General features: G+C 36.5%; 1 protein-coding gene across 1 annotated transcript in view; it reads right to left on the bottom strand.

Annotated features, from left to right (window-relative positions):
* OGA (O-GlcNAcase) overlaps window positions 1-27,244 on the bottom strand; it is a 33,986-nt gene extending 6,742 nt beyond the window's left edge. Inside the window, exons 1-14 of the mRNA XM_034439910.3 lie at window positions 26,727-27,244; window positions 23,077-23,128; window positions 20,640-20,737; window positions 17,819-17,949; window positions 17,189-17,360; window positions 13,664-13,762; window positions 13,240-13,524; window positions 12,161-12,319; window positions 9,276-9,886; window positions 8,346-8,520; window positions 4,366-4,451; window positions 3,415-3,519; window positions 2,667-2,752; window positions 998-1,190 (exon numbers count right to left, since the gene is read on the bottom strand). Of these exons, the coding sequence (XP_034295801.1) occupies window positions 998-1,190; window positions 2,667-2,752; window positions 3,415-3,519; window positions 4,366-4,451; window positions 8,346-8,520; window positions 9,276-9,886; window positions 12,161-12,319; window positions 13,240-13,524; window positions 13,664-13,762; window positions 17,189-17,360; window positions 17,819-17,949; window positions 20,640-20,737; window positions 23,077-23,128; window positions 26,727-26,952 (2,478 nt within the window). The 5' untranslated portion in view covers window positions 26,953-27,244. The remainder of the gene's footprint in view (window positions 1-997; window positions 1,191-2,666; window positions 2,753-3,414; window positions 3,520-4,365; window positions 4,452-8,345; window positions 8,521-9,275; window positions 9,887-12,160; window positions 12,320-13,239; window positions 13,525-13,663; window positions 13,763-17,188; window positions 17,361-17,818; window positions 17,950-20,639; window positions 20,738-23,076; window positions 23,129-26,726) is intronic.
* Window positions 27,245-27,344: the final 100 nt, after the last annotated feature.

The following is a 27,344-nucleotide window of genomic DNA, read 5'->3' as shown; positions in this document are numbered from 1 at the left end:
GCACCAACAAGTTCTATCAAACTGTTTTGGGCCTACCATAGATCAGCAAAACTCAGAATGCCTTCATTGTTCTGATTCTGGAGAAAACAAAATTCAGGAACAAATAGAGCAATGCTGGTGCATATACTCACTTCTCTTAGTATTCCAACATAGCATACGGGTAGTCCTCAATTTACGACCAAAATTGAGACCCAAATCTATGTTGTTAAATAGGGCAGTTAAGTGTGTTTTGTCCCATTGTACGACTTTTTACCATATTTGTTGAGTAAGTTACTGCAGTTGTTAAGTGAGTCATACGTTAAGCAAACCTGGCTTTCCCCAATGACTTTTCTTGTCGGATACTGGCTGGGAAGGTTACAAATGGTGATCGCATGACCCCAGGACTGTGCAACTATTATAAATACATGCCAGTTGCCAAGCGCCCACATTCTGATCACATGACCATGAAATGCTGCCAACGGTTTTAGATGTGAACACTGGTCATAAGTCACTCTTTCCGGTGCCACTGTAACCTCAAACAGTCATTAAACAAATTGTTGTAAATTGAGCACCAACTGTGTTCCGCTAGAGTTCCCATTTTCCCTGTGCCTTCCTACATCCCTGCAGCCAGCAGCCCTTGGCTTTTTCCCCATTTCCCCTCGTGCTGAATTATTTCTGCCTGGGCCACTCAAAATCAGCTGCTCCGTTTGTGGAAAATGTTACATATCCCTATAAAAATGGTTGCTATGACAGACAATAATTCGAGGTAATTTTTAAGAATGAAATCCAATCTCTTCAAATCAATTTCAAACAGTGAACTGAAGATATATATTAATAGAGATTTCTTGAGGCAAAGAGAAAAATTATGTACAGGAACTTTTTATCATATGCATTTATAAACTCTGTAAGTCTAAAATTTAACACTGGACAGGACCTGCATGAATTGTTCCCACTAAAGTAGAACTGAAACATTTATCATGTTACTTGTTCATATAATACATAAACTGGCATGACTAACCTCGGCCTCTGATAGTTCCTTATCGCCGCTTGGCTTGCTATATTTCTCCTGCATGAAAGGAATCCAGGCAATTTTACATTTCTTAATGAAAGGGGTTACATCAACAGTACCCAGTGCATAACCACAGATGCCATCTTCATCTTCAAGAACAAAGCAGTAATCTGGACTCAGGGAAAGCAAGCCACCCACCAACCTGAGAGGAAAGGAGTAGTGAATGAGACCAAAAGCAACAAAAACTCAAATCACACAAATTGCATTAAATAACAGACAACAGCTGCAAAACATATCTACAGAAAAGCAGAACCACTGATATAGTGCATGAGAACAAAACCTGGAGGATATGAATTAATGAATGAAATCAATAAAAACTGTGCATATTATACAATACCTTCAAAGTAAAAACATTAGGCCAGTAGGGTATGTGTTATGCTTTCTAATGAAACTGCATATTCAAAACTTAAAGGATCTGGTAATATCTTATGGGAAATTTTGAACTGTAGAGGTAATGGCAAAAAGAGAAGATGAGGCCATATCAGTTCTGAAAATCCACGCCAAAGTGGATTTAAAGAGCATTTGGAGAAAGCTACCTTAGACAGTGAGAAAACAGACCTGAACTAGCCATTTCTTAAACTTGAAATTCTGGACTGAGCATGAAAAGGGAAAGAACAAATAAAACAGTAAAGCTAAATCTACTAATCAATAGCAGAAAAATCTCTTTCCCCCTAACTTATAATACTAGGGTAACATGAAATAAATTTCTGAAGAGTGAATTTTTCTAAAATATCTGCCTTTTGTATCAATGTTTTGTTGATCTCAGCATTCTAGTATTAAGTCCCAGAGGTGGACTAGTGATAGAAGATTTGAAAAATTGTAAAATAAACAATTTTATTAGTTTATTAGTTGAGACAAATCTCAAATGGCTTCAGTTAGTGACTAAAACTAATAATCCTACTTAAGCCAAATAGCTTAATAGCCTAATAATGAAATAACCTTTTTTTGGTGTGATTTTATTTCAGAAATCAAACTTATTTAATATGAATCTTCATTTTTTAAATTAAGACCTAAGTTGGTATATCCCACCAATTTGCACTCTCCTTCCTAATTCCCAACACTTTCCTTTATCATCTAACCACAGCTGACACCCTTACCTATATCCTTCCCTCCCAACCCCAAAATGCTTGTTACGGAACATGGATATTTGGAGTCTATGTCTGCACCAAATAATTTTAATCCAGGAATAGGTCACCAGAAACTGGTTGCTCCATGCAAGGAACATTTTACACATCCCTATAATGACTAAGTATTCCTACCTCAGCTTAGCAATGTGAAGTAAATAGTCCTCTCTAAGTTAACTGCAGTATTAGGCTTTGCAAGTCATCCAAAGTTTGTTAAATTCAGGAGAAATTTTTACATTGTATTCATAGTCCATAAATTTGTTTTCTTCTAACTTCATAACTATTTCTCAAGAGTCAGATACATGATTTTGTAATGTATGACCAATAATTAGTTAACCCTATGTCACCATAGTTGTGAAAACTACAAAAATCTCACAATGCACAAATGTAATATACAATGAATTATATTACATTTTTATAGCAAGAGGTATCTAATGCTGTAGAAATAGAATATATAGCCAACACAATAAAATTTCTGTCAAAGTAATGCATACTTGTCTCCGATTAGATCTGGCTGACTGTGAAAAGGCTGATCAGTTCCATCATCGTATATTTCTCTACAAATCTTGTACACTGATGCCTAAAGACATACAATACATAAAAATTATGTTTAAACTTTGTGACATGTTATTTTTCTTTGGGAGTCATACTATTTCAATATGCTCATTTATTAGAACCATGGTTCCATAAATTCATATTTCACAGATATTGCAACTTCTGACAATAGAATGTTATATAAATTAAATTGGATTTATATCAAAAAAATTACTCTTCAAAACCTCACTCAGTAATGAAACACACTGGACAGAATTGGAAGGATATTAATTACAACACTAGTCTCCCATTTTCTTTGATTTGATTTGATATTACAAAATGCAAAATTAGTTCAGGCTTAGTTTTCAAAGTATCAGGGGTATGTGTGAAGCTCTGATTCAGGCGTCTTATCAAGGGAATCAGCCAACGTATTTAGAATACTTACAATTTTTTTTAGAAACAATAGCATCAAGCTAACTATATTCTACAATTTGGGAAAATGTTGGTATAAATAATGCCAGGACTGCATGTTACTTACAATGAACCTGAAGTGAATCATTTCAACTCACTTCAATAATAACCTTTCCTATTGAAGCTATACATTTTCTCAGCCATTCAAAAGATTCTTGAACAAGGAAACAGTTGCCTAGATCAAGATGTTCTCTCAAAAATCAAATTTGCATAAGACCACAAAAGAATTTAGATTACCTCATCTTTAGGAAAATAGGGCCTGATGGTGTAGATTTTGGAAGTAGGAGTCAGAGGAGGGGGCTGAAAGAAGAGGTCATTTGCTCCTTCAATAGGCAGCAAACGCTGTGAAAATAAAAAGTTAATGTAAGTGAGAAGCAAGAGACAATACATTCTTGGGTGCGCACTGCAGACTCCCAAGATAACTTTTGGTATTGCAGGCACCCCAGAGGAAGATAGGATTTTGCAGGCTTTACAAACGTAAGGACCATTTTATCTGAATAGAAGTCTAAGATACACAACTGTTACAGCACTTAACATTAAACTCATTTTTTGCTTTAGCATTATCTTGCCAAATCTCATCTATGTTCTCAGCATAAGATAGCCATGTGTCAGGAGGAAAGGTTTGGTCTGAAGAGGGTTAACTGGCCAGAGACACTAACCCAAAACAACGTGCTGACTCAATTGGCTGTGCGCAGAGAGCACCTGTGAGGGGGAAGAAAGTAAGCCCCTGAAAAATCCATGAGCAAATTCAAACACAGAAGAAACCAACTTTTAAAACTGATTTTCCAATTGATTTGTCAAGTATGCAACCAATATTTGCTTTGAAAGAGTTCTAAACTACACTGCATCGCAAGCATCTCTTTGCTCATGGAGTTCTCACTGGAAGACAAGCAGGCGCGCATTGTGCAATTGCGGGCGCAGATAAAAACGCTGTGCGACCTGCAAAGAAACAATGTGAAATGTACAACTAAAGCCGCAGCGCTTCGCATGCGCATGGGAATGGCAGCATCTCCTTGGGATATTACTGTAGAAATGGGAGGAAAATTATTTTAAAACAAGCTATCAGGCTATTTGGGTTTTGAACCAGAAAGCCTTCGGCAGACCAAGCCTTCCAGCCCTCCGATGTGCAAAAAAAAAAGATTTCTCAAACAAAGACAATGTCATTCAGTTGTGAATTCATATTGATACCTGGAACTCTCCTGCTAGACCACCTCTAAAGGCCCAGGGTTCTTGGTCTCCACTTAAGAACTGTGCTGAAGATTGACTACGACACCCTGTGGAGATCAGATCCAAGCGGAGAACGTTACGAGAAGGGGGATTGACCTGAGATACTAAAATGTCCAACAAGCTAACACATACTTTGTGGGAAAAGCTCTCTAACTGAGCTATTATCCAAGAGCTTGCTGGGCTGTAATAATGTTGCACAGTACATAGCTTCCTAATCATAAGGCGCTTGTGTTCTTCATTAATAAAATCAAAAAAATGTTACAATGATAGCCTTAGAGCGCAGACAGTCTACTACTGCTAAAAGCTGCTAAGATGCTCCATTTGATACAGGTACATGAAATATACAACATATAAGGAAACAAATGTCTAATTTCACCCAGTAAGGGATGTACAGTTACTAGCCATTACCACAGCCCTTTAAAAAAACTTGGACCTGTCTGAAGTCACATTTTCGTACGGTTTGAATCTTGCCAGAAAACTAGGTCTGGGGTATGGGATAATATAGCCCAAACAGCTATGTGGAACAAAAGCCTCCTTTTCAGAGGTTAGAGACCAATATTATCTACTTCTCAACCATATAATACAGCAAGTACTTCATTACCAAGAAAGGCAACAATGTCTTAAATTACAGTTATTCTATAATTATATTAGAAATGCTATAATTTCTGACAGACAGCCTTACCATATGTTTTTAAATTTTTGGTACAATCAAGGATGAAGCTATAAATTTTAAACTATGACTCAATTGTGAGGAAAATTCTGTTTAAGACATTAGAAAACCAATCAGTATAATTAAGGATGAATAAATGATGTTAAGAGTATATCACCCATCTAGTTTTCTGATAAGATAAGCTGCGCAAGTTTCTTTCTTCTTGTGGACAGCGATCTACTTCCTGTTCAAGTAACAATCTCAGATCAGTAGTTACACACATCATGCTAGCCAGGCAGTCTCAAAGCGAATCAAGCTAAATATTGTTCCTTGATTTCAAATTATAAAAGCAAGCCTTTAACACAGCAAGCTTGACATAACCCAAAGAGCCCAGTTTGAGCTTCAACTGCTTCTATTTGCTAGTCTCTCATAGACAGAGACTTTATACAGAACCCCTTCACAAGTAACTTGAAATACTTCTCCTTTGAGATTACACTGTAACTAGCACTTCAACTATTGTACATTTTATAGAGCTGCATGAATGAAGAGCTGTATGAATGAAAATCAAGAGTTAATGCCTAAGTCGCTGCGCAAATGTGACTTCAGCCCATGCCTACAACCCTAATCTGAACTGCCTCACAATCAGAACTTTCCCATCTTAAATTTATTAATCACGACACGCTGAAAGCATCTGGCGTGGTCCATCCAATAGCAGTAGACACTTGTGCTGAAGATTCTCCCATCTGCACACATTGGGGAAGAAGACAGTAGAAGGCATTAGTAATCCATAGTAGAATTATCTACGCTAGTTATATAAACTGAATGCTAGCTGGATTGCAAGAAAAAGTAAGAAAAATCAGCCTTCAGTGGACCACTAAGCATTTGAATGTTCACTGATACTGTTCTGATTTAAGTTTCTATTCGTTGTAGTTTAATATTTTATGTGTTGTTATAACTAAAAATATGTTTTATTATATAAATAGTATCAACTAAAAATAATTAATCATTGGTATCAGTCAAGAATTCACCTTTTAATTAACCCCTTGTAGGGGTAAAGTGTAGAGTAGAACATGAAATGCACAAAATTGGTGATTAATTACTGTCAAGAGAGCACCAACTGGCGCAACCTATATGGCTAAAATATAAAATAATGTATATTCTAGTGGACTTCATTTTAAATTTATTTTATTTTTACTTTATTTTAAAAATATTTTTTCAAGAATCAATTAGTAATTTGAGAACCTATTTTATTCACTATTAAAATTATGTTTGGATTGGCTCCACAGAAAAATAGAATGCCACACTTAGTTCATTTAAGAAAATTACTGCAAGGCAATTTTGATTTTAATGACCACATAGGCTCCCAGCATCTTTCATCCAGAAGGTAATGTGTATTATTGTTACTTTAAATAATAGTGCCTTGTATTTTGGAATTCTATGCTCAATCCATTTATTTCTACTTCAATTTCTGGCCTGTGGAAACAATGCCACTATTTCTATGTTGCATAAGATTCCATGACTGTGTGCCTGTATTTGTACTTATGAAATTACACAGTATGCTATGGGCAGCATAGATTTGTCAGTTTAGATTGTTTGTATTTTTAAAATTTTCGAAACTGAAAATTTATCTGTTGAGCCTGTGGGTTCACTATCCCTGGAGGTTTTTAAGAAGGGCCTGGATAGCCATATGGTTTACATGGTTTGACCGATTTTCCTACACACACCAGGGGGTTGAATTAATTGATCTATAAGATTCCCCTCAGTACACACCGCTATCATATGGAAATGTTATACTTCTAGTCCCTTATATTGGCCATTGTTATCTTTATAGAACAAATTTAGCTTTTATCTTGTTTAACTAGCCTACTCTTTCAACGTGGTTAGTTTGTCACTGACTTCAGTAAAGTGACCGTAGAGACAACTTGAACAGGAATCATGTATCTTAACCTACATATCCATGTAATGCTATTTTTGCCATAGCAAATTAGCTGACAATTTTGATGAATTGTCAGAGAATAACTTTATTTATCCAACTATGTAACTATTCCTAACTGGTATATCTTTTTTTGTCTTTATAATAGGAAAAATATATTGAAGGCAATAAAGATTGTCTGATGCTATTTTCTTATTTTTTTTCCCCCTAGAAGTTACCAATAATCTCTAAACCTAATCCAAGGAGAAAGGGGAAGCAAAAGAAGTCAAAATCCTCACAAAAATGTATTCACAGCATGTGCTATTATAATGCTGTAACTTTGAATGATTCCCTTTTTTTGTCTGGGAAAAATTATTCCCATTACAGAAAATCTATACACTAAAAACTCAAAAGTGTTGGCTATCTTAATTTCCAACCCAAGATTCTATTTTATATGACTATTGTAATATAATTTTATGACTATAATCTTAATGACTTATGTGATCCAAGAACTGTAGGCTGACCAAATATGGAGCAGAGAGTTTATGAACACATTTGTGACTACTACAGAAATGGTGACACGAAACATCAGTTTTGCTGCCTGCTGTGTACATCAAACAAGTCCACAGCGTATTTCCTTACAGCTGGATTGAAACCTGAAAGTGAAACAAGGTCACTAGATGAACCCAGGCCATGCTGGTGCTATTCCCAAAAATATTTAATTTGTAAAAAGCTGCAGACACACAAAAAACGCTCTTGGTTTTGGCTTCAGAAACCATCAGTCTAGCATAAAAGCAGACTCCAGAGCACTATAATTTCTTACCCTTGCCCAAAATTAGGCTCCTTGCAAGTGTCAAAGCAAATCACATTTGCACCAGAATAGCCTTATGCTAAAGCTCGCATGCGCAGAGAAAGGCTAGAAAGCTCGGCTCCCTCTTGGCCAAGCCCAGTGAAAGGTCACATCTGCAACTGTTCTGTTGAAGACAGCAATAACATTATTGAAACAGAGCAAGCAGCAGATAGATGAGGCATGGTCACATTTCATAGTGTCGTTTCCAATTTTGCTATAAGCTTGAAAATACTAAATAATGTAATCCAGTGTGCATTCAGTCTGAGTCAACACTCATATTTCAAGATAAACTTTCAGATTAATTAGCCCAAGGAAAAAATATATATAAATCAAGAGCTATTCAGCATAAGTTCACTTGTGCTTTTATTACTAGTTTAATATGAAACCACAGATAATGCACAAAAACAGAAGTAGTTTAAGTACAACAGGATCCCAATATGAATACATTTGATATTCTCTTTTTCCCGTGGGCTAATTGAAGACAAACATATATGCTAGCTGACACTATAATTGGTTCCTAAAGAACATACCTAGCCACTGCACAAAAGATTTCACCATTGACATGATGCTCTTGATGTCCCAGACGTATGAGTACATATCATAAAGGATTGTCCGGTTGGCACAGTTGGAAAGACGAGTGAACATTCCCATCACCAAGCTACACATCTCTTCAAATTTTGCTGCTCGAGTCTGCCATTCTTCAATCTAATAAAATTCATTCAAGTTATTTATGTTTCATTTTTATCAAGCAGCTATACAGGTCGTCTTCAATTTACAACCATTCATTTAGTGACTGTTCGAAATTATAATGGCACTGAAAAAAGTGGTTTTCACATTGATGACTGTTGCAGCATCCCCATAGTCATCAAAATTCAGGTGCTTGGCAACTGATATGTATTTATGACAGTTGCACTGTCCGGGGGTCATGTGATCACCATTTGTAACCTTCCCAGCTGGCTTCTGACAAAGTAAATCAAGAGAGCAAGCCAGATTTGCTTAACTATATGATTCACTTAACAACTATAATGATTCGCTTAACCGTCATCGTAAACTTTGGGCTCAATTTTGATCGTACAATGAGGGCTACTTGTACTTAATTCTATCCACTTTGCTTCCCTGCCACCATTCATTAAAAGTTCATCTATCTCTTCTATACCTATCATCAGATAGAGCTAATCAAAGAGTTAGCAATCAATGGAAAGAGTGACAAACTCTATAGTGCAGGCTTTCCTAACTGGACATATTTGTTTGGAACTGGACATTAATAGCAGGGAATTCTGGGAGTTGTAGCCTCAGTGTAACTAGAGAGTAACAGGTTGAGAATTACAGGACAGGGAAATGAATATCCATGTCTGCATGAACATTTTCTCTTTACATCAAGTTTATTTCAGAAGCTTTGCTTAATTTCCTTTGTTCTTGTGTCATCCACAATACTAAAAGATGATAAAAGAGTCACTCACTTTTTCAGAATCTTTTCCTTTGCAATTCACACTGACAACACTGCTATTTGCTCTGAGCCATTGGAATTCCCGTAACATTTGAGCCCCTTTAGGTCCATGTTCATAGGGCAAATAGAACAAATCTGCAAGTAGCTGTAGATCTTCTAGAGTCACCGGCTCAATAGCATATAATGGCTTCTCATGGGGCCCAGGCACAAACTGTTCCTTGTTAATCTGCTCATCTGTCTGCATTGGTGCAATATCATTACCACAGTCCTCCTGCATTGACATCTCTGGAGATTTTGATTCTGCTATGCTCTCTTTATCGGTATCCATTGGCTTTAGCTCTTCTGACATTTTTGCTTCGGAGATGTCAGTCAATATTTGGCTGATATTCTTGTCAGCATCCTCTTGCTTTTCCACCACCATATCCATTGGTTCTTCATCTAACTGCTTCTTCTCTTCCTCCTCTTTCACCAGAGTCTGTGACTCACTGCTTAGGTCAGCTCCTTGACTCATTATGGGCTCTTGATATACAGTAGTAACCACCGTGGTAGAATTTAAAACAGATGGTGCAATTAGAGGTACATCGACCACACTTGTTTTAGCTCCACTGTGGGCCACTTGCCTACCTGTGAAAACAGAGCAGACCGGCAATCTTTATTCTTACCTATTCAACTATTTCACATAAATATTTTCCTTCATATATTTCACTTGTACAAAAACATGAATATGGAGAGTTCATTTGTTATTGAAATTCTTAAAAAATCCCAATTATTTGATTTCCATAGTGTCATGAAAATTTTCTTAATTCTTTATATATAAAGAATGCACTATGATCTTTTTGGAATATTGTGACTTAAATCTGAGCTCTTTTGATATCAAGCTATGTGACTTTCTCAAAAATAAAAAAATGGTGTACAGAATACAGAAATAATGTACTTCATTTTTCAACCTCTTCCTGACCCTAAAAACATTTCCCTTCTACTGCAAATAATGGAAGGGAATGTATTTAGACTTTTCCACAGGTTATGAGTTTGTGGGACAGAGGGTTGCAGTACCTTTCTCTTTCTATTTTGGGGCTTTCAATGATTGCATACCCTGAGTTTAGAAAGAATCAACCTGTCAGATAAGCAGGATAGGATAGGAAAATCTGATGTTCTAGCCATTCTTGTTATGACAGGGTCTTTCACACCTGAGAAGTCAAAAAAGCAAGCAACAATGGCACATCTATATATTGTAGAATTGTAGGTTACAAAATAATTCCACTTCAAACAGTTCAAATAAAATTCAAAATATTTTGCATGGCTTTATGATAAAAAACAAAAGAAATTCAAAACTTTTCCTCTGTTTGTCCTTGGACTGCAAAGTCAAGTGTTTACGTTTAATTCTGCAGAAACCTTATCAAGGAGGTATTTTTAAACAAAATGTAAACATTTTTAGAATTTCCAGACCAGCAGGGTTAGAAACATTTGAGCAGCTTTTACAGCCAGCACCTGCATAAAGAGCTGTGGAACTGGGTCCAGCAAAGAAACTGTAACCATTTCAAGACTGTCCTTCAGTAATATGGTAACAGCACAACTACGTTTCTCTGGTTGTTTGCTTAAGGATTCTTCTTCATCCACTTTCTTACATTCTTTGCCCTTAGCCTTATACAGATGGACTAAAAAACACACCACACGGATTATGTTTAGATTTGGATACCTAACCAAAAAAGAAACTAAAGTAGGAGTCCCCAACCTCTGGTTCATGGACTAGGACTAGTTAGTGGCATGCCAGAAACCGGGCCACACAAACAAGGGAAATCCCATCTGCTGGATGCAGGCAGCACACAAAACCACGTCCCCTCCGGTTTGGGGAAAAACCTCTCTCCATGGAACTGGTCCCTAGTGCCCAAAAGGTTGGGGCCTGCTGCACTAAAGGATCATTATATCACAACCTATAAAATCATTATAACGAATGTTCATTGTGTTTAAAATTTCAAACTAGGGTTGTGAGCACCAGAGTTCAAGTCCACCCTTAGCCCCGGAAACTGACTAGATATCCCAGTTCATCCTACTTTAAAGAACTCTATTGTGGGGATAAAATGAAGTTTGAGCAAGAACCCTACGTATGCCACCTTGAGCTTATGGAGGAAAAGATAATTCACAAATCTATCAAACAAAAGTACTAGATAGGATGATATATTACTTATTTTGCATTATATTTATATCCTATTTTCCCACTGGGAATCTTATGGGAGCATAGATGACAGTCTTTCATTTTATCTCACAAGAATACTTCCAGAAAGGTTTAATCAGGATATATAGTGGATGAGCTAAAGTCATCCAGTAAATTACATGTTCATTTCACTCTTTGTCTCAAAATTGTACCTATTTCTCCAGCGGGAAAAGAATACATAATAAATAGGTACAGTGAACAGTATCAAGCTACATCAAAAACAGTCTTATACTCAGTCATAATATTAAGATGGAGAGACATCCAAGGATTGTTATCTAGACTCAAATTGAAAATCATTTAATTGTGTATTATTGTAATTGGTTAGAGTTTACAAAATAATTTGAGCTCAAAAGAGGATAAGGTATGCTGTATTGTGTGTGCTCTGTGTTCTTAATAATACCCAAAGCTTCACTTTTTCAAGCCAGTAAGACACAAAGACTCGATTTAAAAGGTTATGTTAGTGCTGCCATGTCCTACACTTAGTTGAGGGGAATGTGGAGGCAAAGGAGATTCAATTAAGCAAAATTTATTCCAAAGAAAAATATTTCTTTTTAAACTAAAATAACAACACAGGAATTTTCTTTAGCATTTTGTTTCCTGAGAGCATGAAAGTCATCGTTCATTTGAAGAACATTCTTCATTCCATTTAAGCTTAAAGCTGAAACAAAGCTATAAATCTTTCTTACTGCTATATTGATGCGGTACTGCAAATTCCTGCAGCCATTCTGTTAATGATAACTTCAAAGCCATCTGTGGGCTATAAAGAACATCTGTTTCAATATCTTCATCACTTCCTTCATTTTCTAGTTTAATCTGGATTGACACTGTACTGTCTTCAGTGTCAGCTGCAGAAAACACAGGAAATAGCATATTAAATGGTGAAAGCTACAATCAAAATTGCTGTGTTTGAATTTAAATAGAATCCTTTAATCGTTAATACCACCTGCCATTTTAAGATTAATATAATTCTGCAATAAAGTAACATAATTTGCAATTGTTCTAAAGTTTGACCTTTAAAGTTATTAAAACTGACTATGCAAGGCAGTCCTACAGCAGCCAGATAAAATTTGCTCCAAATTAATAATTCCAGAATAGATAGAATTTGGATGTTTTGCATAAAAATCAACAATTGAAGTCTTTAGTAAGAAATCCCAACTAGACATTAAAAGCCTAAGAATTTTTTAATCTGCATCTTTGTCAAATGATTGATCTAATAAGAATATCTAAACTGTACAGATATCTAAACTGTAATCATGTTCACTAATAACATTTAATTAATTATTTTCTTTTGGGTTTTTTCCCTTTCATTATTTTCCCCTTTTATTTTTCCCTTTCATTATTCTTTTTTGTCAACATGCTTGAAAGCTTCATTAATACCAGCTCTGGGGAGCCACTGTATTCCAGATGTCAGTTACAATTTTAAACCAGTAAACCTAGGTCAAGTTACATGTTTAATTCAGCATTATCTGGATGGTTTCTGATCATTGCATTTCACTCTTTACCATAGCTGGTAAAGAGTTAACGGCCTTTTTAAATATTAAGTAGATTGCAAAATTTTCCTTGCCAACTATCAACAATATATTTTCATGTTAGACAATGCATCATATTTCCTAAAGAAAGCCATTTGATTTGAATGTAAATCTTCCTATAAATCTTTGTTTGCCGTCCAGAGTGGCTTTCAGTGAGCTGGGCAGCTATATAAATTAGATACATAAATAACCATTATTACATAAGACAGTATGCATTATCCATTCAATCAACTTACTCATCACAACATCTTTCCTCACTCCATTCATGTTGGATTTGTACCAAGTTGCAAGAGTGTGAATTGCAACAAAATTAGCTTCAAATTCACAGTTCGGATTAGTCAGGACCCCTTTTAAGCGTGGTATGAGTTCTGTTGATCGACCTTTATACGGCCCAAGAAACAGTCTTTTCTGATCATAGTCATTAGCATGAATGTTGTCCCAGATAACAGGAGCTCTGCGAATTATTTTTGAAACCTCCTCAATAGACTCCACTGAAATGTCTTTAGATACCACTTTGGGACCTAAAATGGAAATAGGTGGATTTAAAAATGTGGACACTGCTTATAATAACATGTAAAAATTGCACTAAAACTTTCATTTAAAAAGGCTAAATTAAGCTGGTGATCCTTGCTCAAATTAGAGCAGAATACTGATGCTCACCTGTCCATAATACATCAATTGCTAGCAGCAGTTTTTCTCCTACAGTTCGCAAGTAAGGAGACTGAGCAACATTTGGATAACAGAAAGTGCCACAATATTCTGGAAGAGAGAAAAAAAACATTTTTAAGTTGAAAGCCCAAAACAGGCAAGAGTACTTTCAGGTACTGCTAGATATCCTGCCAAGAGAATTACTGTAGGCATTGGAAACCAGATATATGAACTATGTATCTATATATCTTAATATTGGCTAAAATTGCCTAAAATATTTACAATATAATCAAGCTGCAAGATGAATGGCATATAAATTTAATTAATATACAAATAAAAATAAAATACAGACAAAAAAAAAGTATCAGTATTGTATTTTGAATGGATTGGGAACCCACTGCAAGAACAGACTAGACTTTCTGGCTATTCATTTTACAGTTCTAAGAGAATCCAGAAGTTTATCACAGCATTTTTCAAGTAAAAAAAATTAGCTTTCAGAGTTAAAAATAAGGATATGCAAAATATTCCACGCACAGAACAGCTAGTTTTGAATGGTCCTTGCACACAAGAAACACGTTCACTTACTCCACATTTTTGGATCTTTTCAGAGTAGATATAAATTTAGGTAATGTATAAATATCTAAATTATAGTTTGATAGTTTGTCAATTCTGTTCCAGAAAACATGAAAACAATAAATATTTCAAGAAAAAAATATTTTAAGCTTTCAAACTTGCAACAGTTTCTTCTGAATTCTAAGAAACATATGAAGATGTGAAAAGCTATTCCTGGAACAAGCAATATAAAGCATATATCCAATTTTATAATTAATAACTGTATTAACTTTGTAACAGTAATATAATATGGTATAGCATAGTCAAAGATGTTTTATCATCAGTTGTGCTCTCTGTAACTTTATAGGCTGAAAGGGAATTTCAAAATTAAAAATATATGTCGAGTTACTTTATCTTTTCTAGTTTTTTTTAATAAATTTGTTAAAATCCAATGAATTATGCAGTGAAAAAAGCATTCATTCATTCATTAGACAATGTATATGGCCACCCATCCTATGAAATATAACTCAACATAACTCTGAGTGGCTCAAAGAATAAAAAAAGTAAAAAACCAAAAACCTGGCATTTAACCAATCCAACAAAAAACACAATCCTCAGGCCCCAGTCTCACCTTATGCAATGCCTGTGGGAAAAGCTTTTTTTTTTTTTTTTACAGGTTTTCAGATTGCTAAAAGGTGAGGGAACTGCTGAATCCCAGAGGTTCCACAAGTCAAAGGCTATTTTGGAAAAGGCTTGCTTCCTCAGTCCCAGCAGATTTAAGGGAAGTGACCTTGAACATGTCCATCCTATCTAACCTGATGGGCAAGGAAGTATTCTCATGAAGAGGCAGTCCTAAAAATTAACATGGCCCTGTGCAATGCAGAGCTTAAAGGTGATAATCAGTACTATAAATTGTAGCTGAAAATGACTGTCTTGCTAGGGTTGAATTGGAACTGGCTAGTTCCTAGCCAAACTCTCCATCAATTGGATCAGAAATGAAATAGCATCACTTGCCCAGCTAGAAATGGACAGGTATAACTGGGTATCATCAGCATACTGATGGGAGCACACCCTGTGCTGGCAAATGACCTCAACCAGTGATTTCATGTAGATAATAAAGAGGAGCACCATAAGATCCAAACTCTGAAGGAAGAAATCAGGAACCAATACAGAGATCAAAAGCACTGCAAGTTTATTCCATGCTACTGTCAAGGCAAATTGGCACCAGATAGGTGCCAATGGATTTCAGGGGTGGGGAATCATTTATCATCCTCTAAGAAAGGACTATGGCATACATTGAATAGGCTACTGGAATTAATGATGTTCAGGCTTCAACCAACATACCAATGCATCCATGCCTCATATCAGTCTACAGCTGTGAAGGTGAACCTATGGCACATGCGCCGGAAGTGGCACGCAGAGCCATCTCTCCAGGCATGCCAGCCGTCACCCGTTGCTCTTCTGAGTTCCGGTGCGTACATGCACGCTGGCCAGCTGGTCTTCACGCATGCGCCTGAGTCTGAAGAGCAGCTCCCTGGCATGCATGCATGCACCAGGAAGCTGAGCTTCCAGTTTCTAGCCCGCAAATGCGCGCCAGCCAGCTTGTCTATGTGCAAGCATGCATGCCAGAAACCAGAAGACCAGGTGACTGGCGTGCATGCACACACTAGAAACCGGAAGCTCAGCTTCCTGGTGCGCGCCAGGGAACTGCTCTTCTGGTTCTGGTGCTCCTGCGCATGCATGCTGGGGAGCTGCTCTTCTAGTTTCCAGCACTCCCCCGCATGTGCACTTGGTGCTGAAAAGGTTCACCAAGACTGGTCTACAGCTTTGTGGAACTTCCAGAGGATAGCTAAAGGCAACTCTATGGCCTATTGGATGGATCTTTTCTATCAAACCACAATTGAAGAAGCACTCCTTATGACTCTTCTATTGAAATAGATATTGTGATTTCATATAGGATCTCAAGCAGAAAATGAACAACTCAATACAGCAAAAAGATAAGGAAGAGGAGCCATCCAGGCTAGAAGGGGAGAGAGTAAAGAGAGAAAAACAAACAGCGTTATCATCTATTTTAGAGATTGATGAAGCTGCTCCGTCTTCTGCTTCTTGTTATTTCCTATTGCCTGTTGACTGAAATGAAGTTGAGAAGAAAAAAGGCCTCTCCTTGTTATCAGAATGCAAAGCTGAGTCAAGACAGGCTACTTTCCAAGATGTAAGAGTCTTAACATGCCTGTTTTCTGCTCCATCCTCAGTGGATAACTAGCCTTTCATATAAATTATAATAAAAGCCCTTCCATAGGAACCACTTTGATAGCATTAGAGATATCTGCTCTTTCTAAACATTGTTTTCAATGTCTTCCAAAAGATCAATTGATGAATATAGTTACTGGAGTGAATAAAGATCTCCATTTGGGAACACAATGTATGTTTCTAGTATTAATCAAAGATGTAGAGATGAAAGCTGTGATTTTATAAAGTACTCATCTATCAACAACATAAATGTCTCCAAAAAGAGATTAAAAGGATTAAATACAACAGAGTAATTGGCTATTCTATTTTTATTTATTTATATATATTTCTACAAACTTCAATTACAAGACTCTCAGAGACGCACAATAATAACAAGCAACCAAGCATTGGTTGCAGATAACATTGCTCTTGAAATGAAGTATTAATAATCTATGTACACGACCCCTGAAGGAATCAGGAAGGGAATCCAAGCAACAAGTGGTTGAGTTTTTATCAGAGAGCACCGTCTTCACTTTCTGTGAGTCCATAGGCTAACATGACTTCCAAGTAACATTCAAGGTGCTGTCTTCATCACCACAGAATCTGTCCATGGAGAATCAAGAGATTGCCCACCTGAATAACTATCAGCAAGGAATCGTGCAGACTGGTAACAGAGTGCAGGTGGAGCTCTGCTTGCCGCACCTCCTAAAAGGGAGTTGCCTTTCCTATGATTCAGAATTTGACTTAGCAGCTTACCTGTGGGGCAGAAGAGGAATGTTTCTGGTTCTCCTAGATACTGATAGATTTCATTGGTGATTGAAACCTGAGCATGGGCAAAGGAGCTGAACACTTCTTTATCTGCTGCACACATATTGTGATCAATGTCATCAAACAATAATGCAAAACATTTGCAACCAAACTGAGAAACCTAAAAGAAAGACAAAATTCTGAGCACTGAAATTAAGAATTAGCAAACCTATTTCAAAGGTTATTTTATTTTTACCTCTACAGTTCAGATAAAAAAACCTCACCCCCTAGCCAAGACTCCCCTCACCCCCATTTCAATTGCACATAGGTTTACACAGGAAGAATAAAGGAAGAAAAGAAAAGCAGAACATTGCTTGATAGTATTTAATGAGTATATATAATAAATTTCAAGTTTGTTAGCTATAAAAATAACTACAATTGTTCTAATTATTTGATTCATGTCAGATTTCCATTGCTGCAACAATAGACCTAGGCTACAACCAATAATCCATATTGCAAGTTAGCAAAATAGTGCCCAGTATTTCAAACAATGCTTCCTAGGAATAGTTATACTATAATTACTTTAATTATGATTTCATTAACATTTTAAACAACGTAATATGCACAAATGGTCAATACCTGATCTAGCTTGCGTTTCAATGTAGATACTTCTTTAGGATTTGAGAAAGTAATATCAAGTCCAGGGGAAATGGCATAAATAAATTCAATCTCATATTCTTGAGCTGCTGCAATCAGTGTCATGAGCTGTTCTAGAAATAGAAACCAATTATTTTAACAAGAGTTGACCATAAGTTAATTTATTTCATCAAATATTATAATATCTCATATATATCATTTAAATATTTTGTATACATCATGTTGAATATATTACCATGAACTGTAGATAACTAGTTTTATTTTTATATATTTTAAAAGTGATTAAGAAAGATATTAATTGGGGTTTACAAAGAATATTAAGCTAGTTATTACAAATGGCTGGAGAAGCCTATTGGTAGATACTGAAACACCTTTGATGTAAGGGAGGACGATCCTTTTGATGAATTATGATTTCTGTGTTACATTCAATTAGGTAAACAACTTTCTGATAAAGTTGCGTGGGTATCAGTTGTGTTGAAGGAAGTTTTGCAAGTATTTAATTCTATTTTGTAGTTCTTTTGTATTGAAATATATTATAACCCACATAGCAATAACATTTAGCAGTAGCATTTAGGCATATACTACTTTACAGCCCTCTCTAAGTGGTTTACAGTCAACGTATTGCCCACAACAGTTTGGATCCTAATTTCACCCACCTTGGAAGGATGGAAGGCTGAGTCAACCTTGAGCCTGGTGAAATATGAACTGCCAAATTGCAGGCAGCAGAAGTAACCTGCAGTACTGCACTCTAACCACCATGTGCCACCGTGGCTCATAATATGATTTTGATGCAAGTTTTTAAATGTGCAGGTGAATTTAACTATTAAATTTGGTTTATGTGAGTAACTTTTCTTTGGACTTTGGTCTCAAGTATCACATTTTTTTACTAATGAGGACATCTAGAAAATATAGTTTGGTATTTGCTTCTTGTACTAAAATGATTCCATCAAATGCGTGGTTGTTTAGGTTATTTGGTTTTCTATCTGTTCTTTTTCGATCATGATATAGGTTGGTGGTATTAACAGAAGCATTAGTTTTTAATTGTTGTATTACTACTTCTGCTATACATCTTGAAAGGAAGGGTCTCATTCAGATCCCCTTGATCTGTTAGTAAATTTAATAAACTGGTAAGTCAATGAGTTTCAGTATTTTGATATTTCTATATTCCATTAGACTGGGTCTAGAATAGTACTGTGATTGCTTCATTAGCTAATTTGTGCAGCATTAATTAATGCATTAATTAATACATTAATTGTGCACTAATTTCATTAGTGCAGCGATAGTGAATCTATGACATGTATTTATAACCTTTGCAGCACTTTTACTCATGTGATTGTCATTTGTCAGTACGCATTGTCCTGTATCAGACTCCCCCACTTTTTTAAACAGCAGATAGATTGGAGAGGAAGGGATTACAACAGTAATTAGGCACACATTGGAGAATACACATCAAAATGAATGCAATGGTCCCAACAGTCCTGAACACATTCAGGGCTGGGAGCCATAAGTGCACTACATATACAGTCCAATGTATTTCCCTTTCTGTGCTTGCTTATTCTATTGTAATCTCTTCCCCTCCAATCTCTCTGCTGGGGGCAGGTGTGTGTGTAATGGTTCAGGCACAGTAAAGATTGCCTACATATCATTTCAAGGGTGAGGGAAGTTGAGAAATAAGAAGCTGAAATAAAATTGTTAGGAGGCAAACAAGTCAAAAATGTAAAAACTGATTACTATAGTCGTCAGTTACAGATAGCAGCTGTGAGCTGGCTATCCTAACCCTGGGGGAAGCATTGTAAAGGGAGAGGGGAAATACTGTAGGAAACAGTTACATGATTTCCTACTTAACTGTTTCACTTAAAGACAGAGCTGCGGGTCTCAGCTATGGTTACTAAACAAATACTATCTGTAAATCTTTATTTTTCCTGATGTTCTTTTGATAAGTTGTATGTCGATGCCCAGCTCTATGTTTGTATGACAGAATATGTCAGAATACGTTTGTGTAGTTTTGGTTGATTGAAGAAACACATAAATTTATATTCAAATTAGATTCCGATTATAGCATGCATATTTGGAAACACATTAAGAAGATGTGTTATATTTATGTTACATCTGCTTTGGGCTTTCAGAGCCAGAAAAGATGTCAGCTAGAAGCACAGGCTCCACAGCATTGTATTCTTCCCCCTTTTCCATTTGAAAGACATTATGAAGTTGACATGGTTACATATGGTTTTTCTTTCCTGGTATTATAGCAAGAAGTCTGTTGGTATATAATACAAAAACTTCTGTAAGCCTGACAAGTGCCAGAATGAAAACTGAACAAAGAAATGGGAGAATGAATAATGAAATACAAGCAGTTCTCATCTTACAATTAATTCTTCAGTGACCAAAGTTACGATGATGCTGAACAAGTGGTACTTACAACCAATCCTTGATGTTCCAGCCATTGTAGCAGTCATGTAACTGCATTTTCAACATTCCCTGCTGCTTTCCCACAAGCAGGGTCAGCTTAGAACAGCATGCAAGAAATTGGAAATTGCGGTCACATGAGGTCCTCATTTGAAAACATGCATTCTTTGCATTAAACAATGGCAGCTGGGACTGCCAGAATTGCCATCCTTAAGCCGCGTAGTTACATGACATCACACTTTGCGATCCCATTGTTTAGTAATGGTAATCCCAGTGAAAATTGCTATTGAATGCTGAGGACTACCTATAAATAATGTCCATTTAAGGTAAGACAACACTCTTCTTTCATTACCACTTCTTACTGAATAAATTTTCAAAATTCAAAGAGGTTAATTACCAGCTTCTTCTACAGAATACATTTCTCGCCAAAACATACGGTGCTTGTAGTCATCTTTCGGAGCATATAGGTAAGTATTTAGTCCCCATTTCTGAAGTCTATAAGGTTAAAAGATTTTTTAAAAAGTATAAAGATGAGAATGCAACTGCTCTTCAACTATTGTACACTACCAGTTGTAATATTTATACAATACTACACAGTGGATATAAAAATCAACACATCCTTGTTAATACCAGATTTTTGAGATGTAAAAAAAAAACAACACCAAGATAAATCATTTCAGAATTTTTTCCACTTTTAATATAACATATAAGCTGAACAATTCAACTGAAAAACAAACACAAATCTTTTAGAGGAAAAAATAAATATCTTGCAATAATGTATTGCATCCCTAAACTACAGTATTTTTTACACTATAAGAAGCACTCCCCCCCCCCCAAAAGCGGGTGGAAATGTCTGTGCATCTTATAAAGCGAATAGTACGGCGGGGAGAAGGGAGTTGGTATGGTGGTGGTGTTCGCCGCTGCCTGTCACTACAGCCTGTTACCACTGCCACCATTTGCCGGCAGCAGCACATGGCTCGTCAAGGCTGTTGCACCCACCACTAGTCAGCTGAGCTGCTGCTGCCGCCGGAGAATGCTGGAGCCTTCGCTGCCAATCAGCTGATCAGCAGTTGGATCAGCCTCCCAATCCAACCCTATCACCACCAAAGAATAGCTAATCAGCATTATTCTAGAAGGCTGATCCAACCGCCGATCAGCTACTTGGTAGCGAAGACTTCAGCATTCCCCGGTGGCAGCAGCAGCTCAGCTGACTGGTGGTGGGTGCAACAGAGCAGAGCCCTGACAAGCCACATGCTGGGGCTGCGATAATGTGTTGAAGCTGATCAGGCTGTTTGCTGCAAGGACGCTAGCCAGATGAATACCAGATGGATGCTGGGAGGCAGAAGCAGATTTTTTCCCCCTTGTTTTCCTCCTCTAAAGCTAATGTGCGTCTTATGATCCAGTGTGTCTTATAGTGTGAAAAATATGGTAATACTTCGTTGAAGCATCTTTTTATTTTATGACAGCATTCAGTCTTTTGGGGTAGAAACCTATCTTGCCTTGGGAATCTTTGCCTACTCTTCCTTGCACAAGCTTTCCAAATCTTTCAGATTGTGAGTGCTTCTCCTGTGCACAGCCCTCTTCAGGTCATGGCATAGAAAGGTCAAACAATTACTATTTTTCAAAGGGAAAAAAATAATTGTTTCCCAAATCATTTGTGAAGGCCAGGAGCTGAATAAACATTGTGGAAGCAGATTTCATGGTATCATAGGTGCAACAGAAAAAAAAAACATTTCCTATATCAACAAAATATAATATAGAAAAATACTAAAAAAAAAAATTAGAAAGCTCGTTAGATTGCTTGATATAATGTCCCATACTATTCATAACTTTAAAAACTAACAACTAGTTCTTTGAAATAGGATGAAAATTACAGTTTCAAAAGGAACCTTCACTGAATATTACAGTGACTCATTTAAAAGCTAGAACAATGTGATTAATAGCAGTCAAGAATATGTAGAGTTTATAAATTGGAGCTGAATAAATGCATTATGGACAATAGATGTCACTTCAGATTACTGATATTTGTATTTCAAATTATTGAGTCATTCCAATCTGGCAGCATTGCCAGCCCACATACTTAATATTGCAGAGAGAGAACTCTGTTCCTAACAGACATTTCCATAACCAATTTAGTATACTGATGCTTAGATTATAATCACCTTATCTTGATTAAGTTTATTATGGTAAGGTTTATGTCTGCAGTTGCCAAAAAGAAGAATCATAGCTGAATTAAATTCTATTTCAGCAGAATACTCCCAAGAAGGGTATTTATTGTGGATAGAGGCAATGAAAAATGTGTATCACATCAGTGAAGGATGGGATATGCAATCCCTTTATTTATTTCTCAGATATCCCTGTTCCTGCCTCATAAAGTTCATGTTTTTACTGCTGATAATGCTAATGATTGTGTCATTTATTTGTGGATGGATCTTCATTCAGAATCATGTTCCTAATATCAACAGAATTGGACCAATTTCTCCAAACCACCTGAAGCCAAAGTAAGCCATTGGAATGTGAAATACAATTCTGAAGCATAAGGTATAATATTGCTTTAACTTTATTTGCTGGAACCTGCTTTTAAAAAAAAAAATTAAGGGAAGAAAAAGTAAAAGCAGTTGCATGCTTTTAAACCACAAGTAATGGATTTATTAGTCATAAAGTGACATCCATTTATAAGTCTTTTGCAAATTAACAAAGGCCCAAGAATTACAGAATTTTGTAATATCTTACTGTTTATTATTTGATTCTTTAAATCTATGCTTTAATTGCATTTTTGGACAACCAAATAATTACATAGCATAAAACTGCAGAACAAACATGATGGCATATACCTTCTAAAAAGCTCCTTTCTCTGTTCCATAATCCAAGGTCTTCCATAAAAACCTGTAAGAAATATTGAAGGTATAAATTTAAGTATTAAAATTATTTTGAAATAATCAACCTCCGCAACAGAAAGCTTTGACCAAATCCTTGTTTTCATAATATTCATATGAAATAGAATTTATAATCTTGCATTGCCTACCTAATTTCTGCACCTGTGAGAAATAGTTGAAACAGATATTTTATGTGAACAGATGTAACAGCAGACGGGAGTGTACTACTTTGAAGAACAAGAGTGGAATTTAGGAATTCTCCTGGATTAAATACTACTTAAAATGGTTTAGGTCAGGGGTCTCCAACCTTGGCAACTTTAAGACTTAATTGGTTTTTTACTGTGGCATGTGAGTTGTTTGTCAAAAGAATGATTACTGAAATTTTTTTGAACTGTTATTTGAAACACTGCTTCATCCATATTACTTACCAATAGTTGAAGATTCACAAGAGTATTCCTTCTCACAAACCCATACTATGAAGTACTTAAGATGGGTGAGATCAGTATTTTCTGCAGCAATAGCACCCTGTTTTAGAAATGTATTAACTAGAATCTAAAAGATTCCATCATTTGTTTTTAAAAAATTAAATGATTCATTTGTCTTTGGGTGTTTTATTAGATTGCCAAATTGTTGCTTTTTAGTTTTTATTTATTAGATTGTTATCCTCCCTTTATTACCATATAAGTAATTCAAGGCGGCATACATAATACTCCTTCTTCCTCCTATTTTCTTCGCAACAACTCCTCTCCGACGTGAATTGGGCTGAGTGTATGTGACTGGCCATAGTCACCCAGCTTTTTTTATTGTAGAAAGATAAAGGCAGATTAAAGATGTTTAGCATTTTAAAAAATTAAATGAACAACAGCACTCAAAAATTATGTGAAGATTCATTTAAAAAGTACAAGTCATTCAGTTAAGTTTTGCCCTGAGCAGTTTAGAGCTTTATAAATTAATTGAGCTCAAAGGAAACCTTGAATAAAGGTAATTCAAAACTATTACACACCCTGTAAAATACATATCATTCAACAATATAACTGCCATATTTTGCATTACCTGTATGGTACTTTCTAAACATTTCAGGGCATCCCTATATAACAAAAAATAAACACTTAAGGTATATGAAGGAATATACAGCTGCCACCTGATCTTCCAACAGTGGCCTCAGATCCAAGATTATTGCAAAATTGCACATACACTTCAGGAATAAACTAACAGTAAGGTTTAATGGTTTAAAAGGCACTGGAGAATTAATCTATATAAATTAGTATGATTATATAAAAACATCCTCCAACTTTTCCTGAATAAAAATTATTCACTAGGATTTGTCCCAATGTATCTGAATAAAAATTAATAAGCTTTTGAAATAATGTCTATCTGAAAATCTGTTCAAATTTAATACCAATCTAATACACTGGTATTAGTTATAGCCACATCTTCTCCCACAGACCTCCATGTGGCTACTATGAGTCAAAAGAAAGAAATGAGTCAAAATATTAATGTAACATTGTTACAAGTCTTGATATAACTCTCAGAGATTACCTCTCTTGTTCTGATCGTGTTTTGATACTAAGTCTTTCAGCACACATCCATTAAAAATGGAAGCCTCTAGCATTGTCAGGGTCCTCTGAGGTGAAAGTGGAAGAGTATCTCCTCCATGATTCCAAAACCACAGATTACGCTTCTTCAGGCATGTATTTTGTCCTGACTGGATCCATGAGACAGTTTACTTCAACAAGTGTCTTTTTAACTACTAATCTCAAAAATGTGAATATTCAAAATAGGATCACAATCACCAATAAGGTGCTTAATCCAAATAGCTAGAGACAACTCCATCTCCCAAAACTGGGAGGAGCATCTATTTCTATATACATCAGTTCACCAACAAAAAAAATGTGCTTTTATTATTTACCATCTTTTTTTAATGGCCATTGTAAATCTATTCTGTATTTTTTCTTCATTTTGTTGATAAAATCCCAGCATAATTCAGAATAAATGCTACATATAATACAGAATGTTTATATTAAAATAGATTGAAATCTTTTAAGTTCCTATAATTATAAGCACAAACATTTCAACAATTGCCAGCATGGGAAGCTGTTATGCTCCTTCCAAGGTTGTCAAAGCCATCTATCTGTCATTTTTATCAAAAGTTTCTTATTCTAAAAAAGGCAGGGGGAGGGATTAAATCTATGCATTGCATTCCAGGTTACCTATGCTTTAGCACATATGCAATTGAATAAACACATATATTACAGTTTCAATTGTTAATAGTGTTTTCAATATAGTTTGAAATATACTGGGATTGGTGTAATATTAACTGCACATCTGGAAATATCTAATCATTCAAATTCTATTGTTCCTGAATATTTCACAAAGCAATTATTAATCTACGTGCATCTTCCTCCATATTAACCATATTACAAAAATTGAACACAACCTTATTTTTCATCTTTATATATCACTGCTTTTCTCTGTTCTGATATAAAAATTCTGCTATAGCGCAAGCCAATAAAACAAACTGTAACTGCAGCCAATATGATTACTATGTGGGTAGAAAGAAAACCAATTCAAGATTTGAATGATATCCTTAGCTACATATTTTAGGCTCACTCTAGAATAGAAAATGATACAATATCTATGCAAAAATATTTCCTAAATCTGCAGTAGTCTATTTTTGTAGGCAACAGTAATTCTAGTAATTATATCATATGGACCTTTAATGTTAAAATAACCAATTATGTATTTTACATATCCAATGAAAGCACCTTGAAATTGTCATTTTAAAAATAAAGTTACTGCTTTCAATGTATTGAAAAGACAAAAACCAAAGATAACAAAATATCAATACAACACACATCTGTTAGAATAAAATAAGAAAATCTCAGTATTTTTAGCAATTGGTTAAAACAAACACATGGAAGATTATTTATCATTTTTGCTTAGGAAAAAAGCCTGAGCGAATAAGCAGATATGATCAATCTAAGATTTTATATCAGGTCTCACAGGCCATCTTGGGTGTGAGCACAAATCTACCTGCATCAACCGTCTTTATTACATGGAGTTAACACTATAGCCTACTAGTGGGAACAATCTGCTAAATATTCCCAGAAAGTTTGCAGCTCAGATAAATTAATCTTCAGAGGATGCTCTATATTATTTTGCGTTTTTTCATCCATGCGCCCAACATTTAACTTTAGAACCTAACCTAGAAATTTAATATGATCACTAACATAACTGATCTATATTGCTGTAACCTTAAAAAAAAACAGTTTATACACAAAAAGCGCTTCGCAAACAATTCAATCTGTGACTCTTCTTTTAAAGACTTCATGTTAATCATCGGGCCAAGTTCACAGAGAGTGATCAATTGAAACTGGGAAGGGGAGAAAAAGGAGCCAAGTTAAAACCTCCGCTGCCGCCGCCGCCGCCGCCAGATTTTACTGCTAGGGCGGAGTCAGGCGCTACACAAAGAGGTGAAGAGTAAGGAAGGCGGCGGCGGGGGTGCGGGGAAAGCAACGCTTTGTTCCAACGGCGGGTCCTTTTTTTCAGCGCTCTTCCCACTGACGAGCCCCGGGGTCCCCTCCCGTTTCCGAGCTCTCTGCCATTACCTTCCACAACGCCGCAGAGGAATCGCCGTGCTCCCGCATTGCCCACAGCTCCGGAGCCATTCTCGGGAACCGCTTCTGGGCCCGAGGGGTCCGGTCTTGTAGGGGGCGACTCACTTCGGGGCGAGGAGACGGTCGTAGAAGTAGGAACGGAGGTGCCCGGAGATTCCCCCCGCGTTTCAGCCACCATCCCAGCCAGATCCGCTCCAGGGCTACCGTCCGCCGCCATCGCCCTTCCCTGCACTCTAACCAGGGTAGGCTGCGCTTGCGCGGAGAAAACCAGCCCCAACTGGTCCAAGCCGGAACCAACCGCTCCGCAACCTCGTTTTCCAACCGGAGCCGCGGCTGATGATCACGTGCTGCTCCACCGCTCTTCCCTCCGCGCGCCAGCCAAAAGACAGGAATCGCGAACGAACCACTCAAACACAACCCTGGCTTCAGTAGAGAACGAACGGGCTATTGTAAGGGTGGGGGGCAGAACTGACGGAAAAAACCTTACAGCGCAGGCGTGAGGGGCTCGCAGGCTACTAACTGCGCATGCTTAACAGGGTCAGAGGCGCAGGGACGCGCCTGTACGCATGCGCAAAAAATGAAGCCTCGCTCGACTGCGAATGTGATAGG

The sequence above is a fragment of the Pantherophis guttatus genome, chromosome 6 (assembly GCF_059756535.1).
Source record: "Pantherophis guttatus breed Tessera chromosome 6, ASM5975653v1, whole genome shotgun sequence".
NCBI classification, from domain to species: domain Eukaryota; kingdom Metazoa; phylum Chordata; class Lepidosauria; order Squamata; family Colubridae; genus Pantherophis; species Pantherophis guttatus.
The sequence above is the reverse complement of the archived record's forward strand: the minus strand, read 5'-3'. Positions and strand labels throughout refer to the sequence as shown.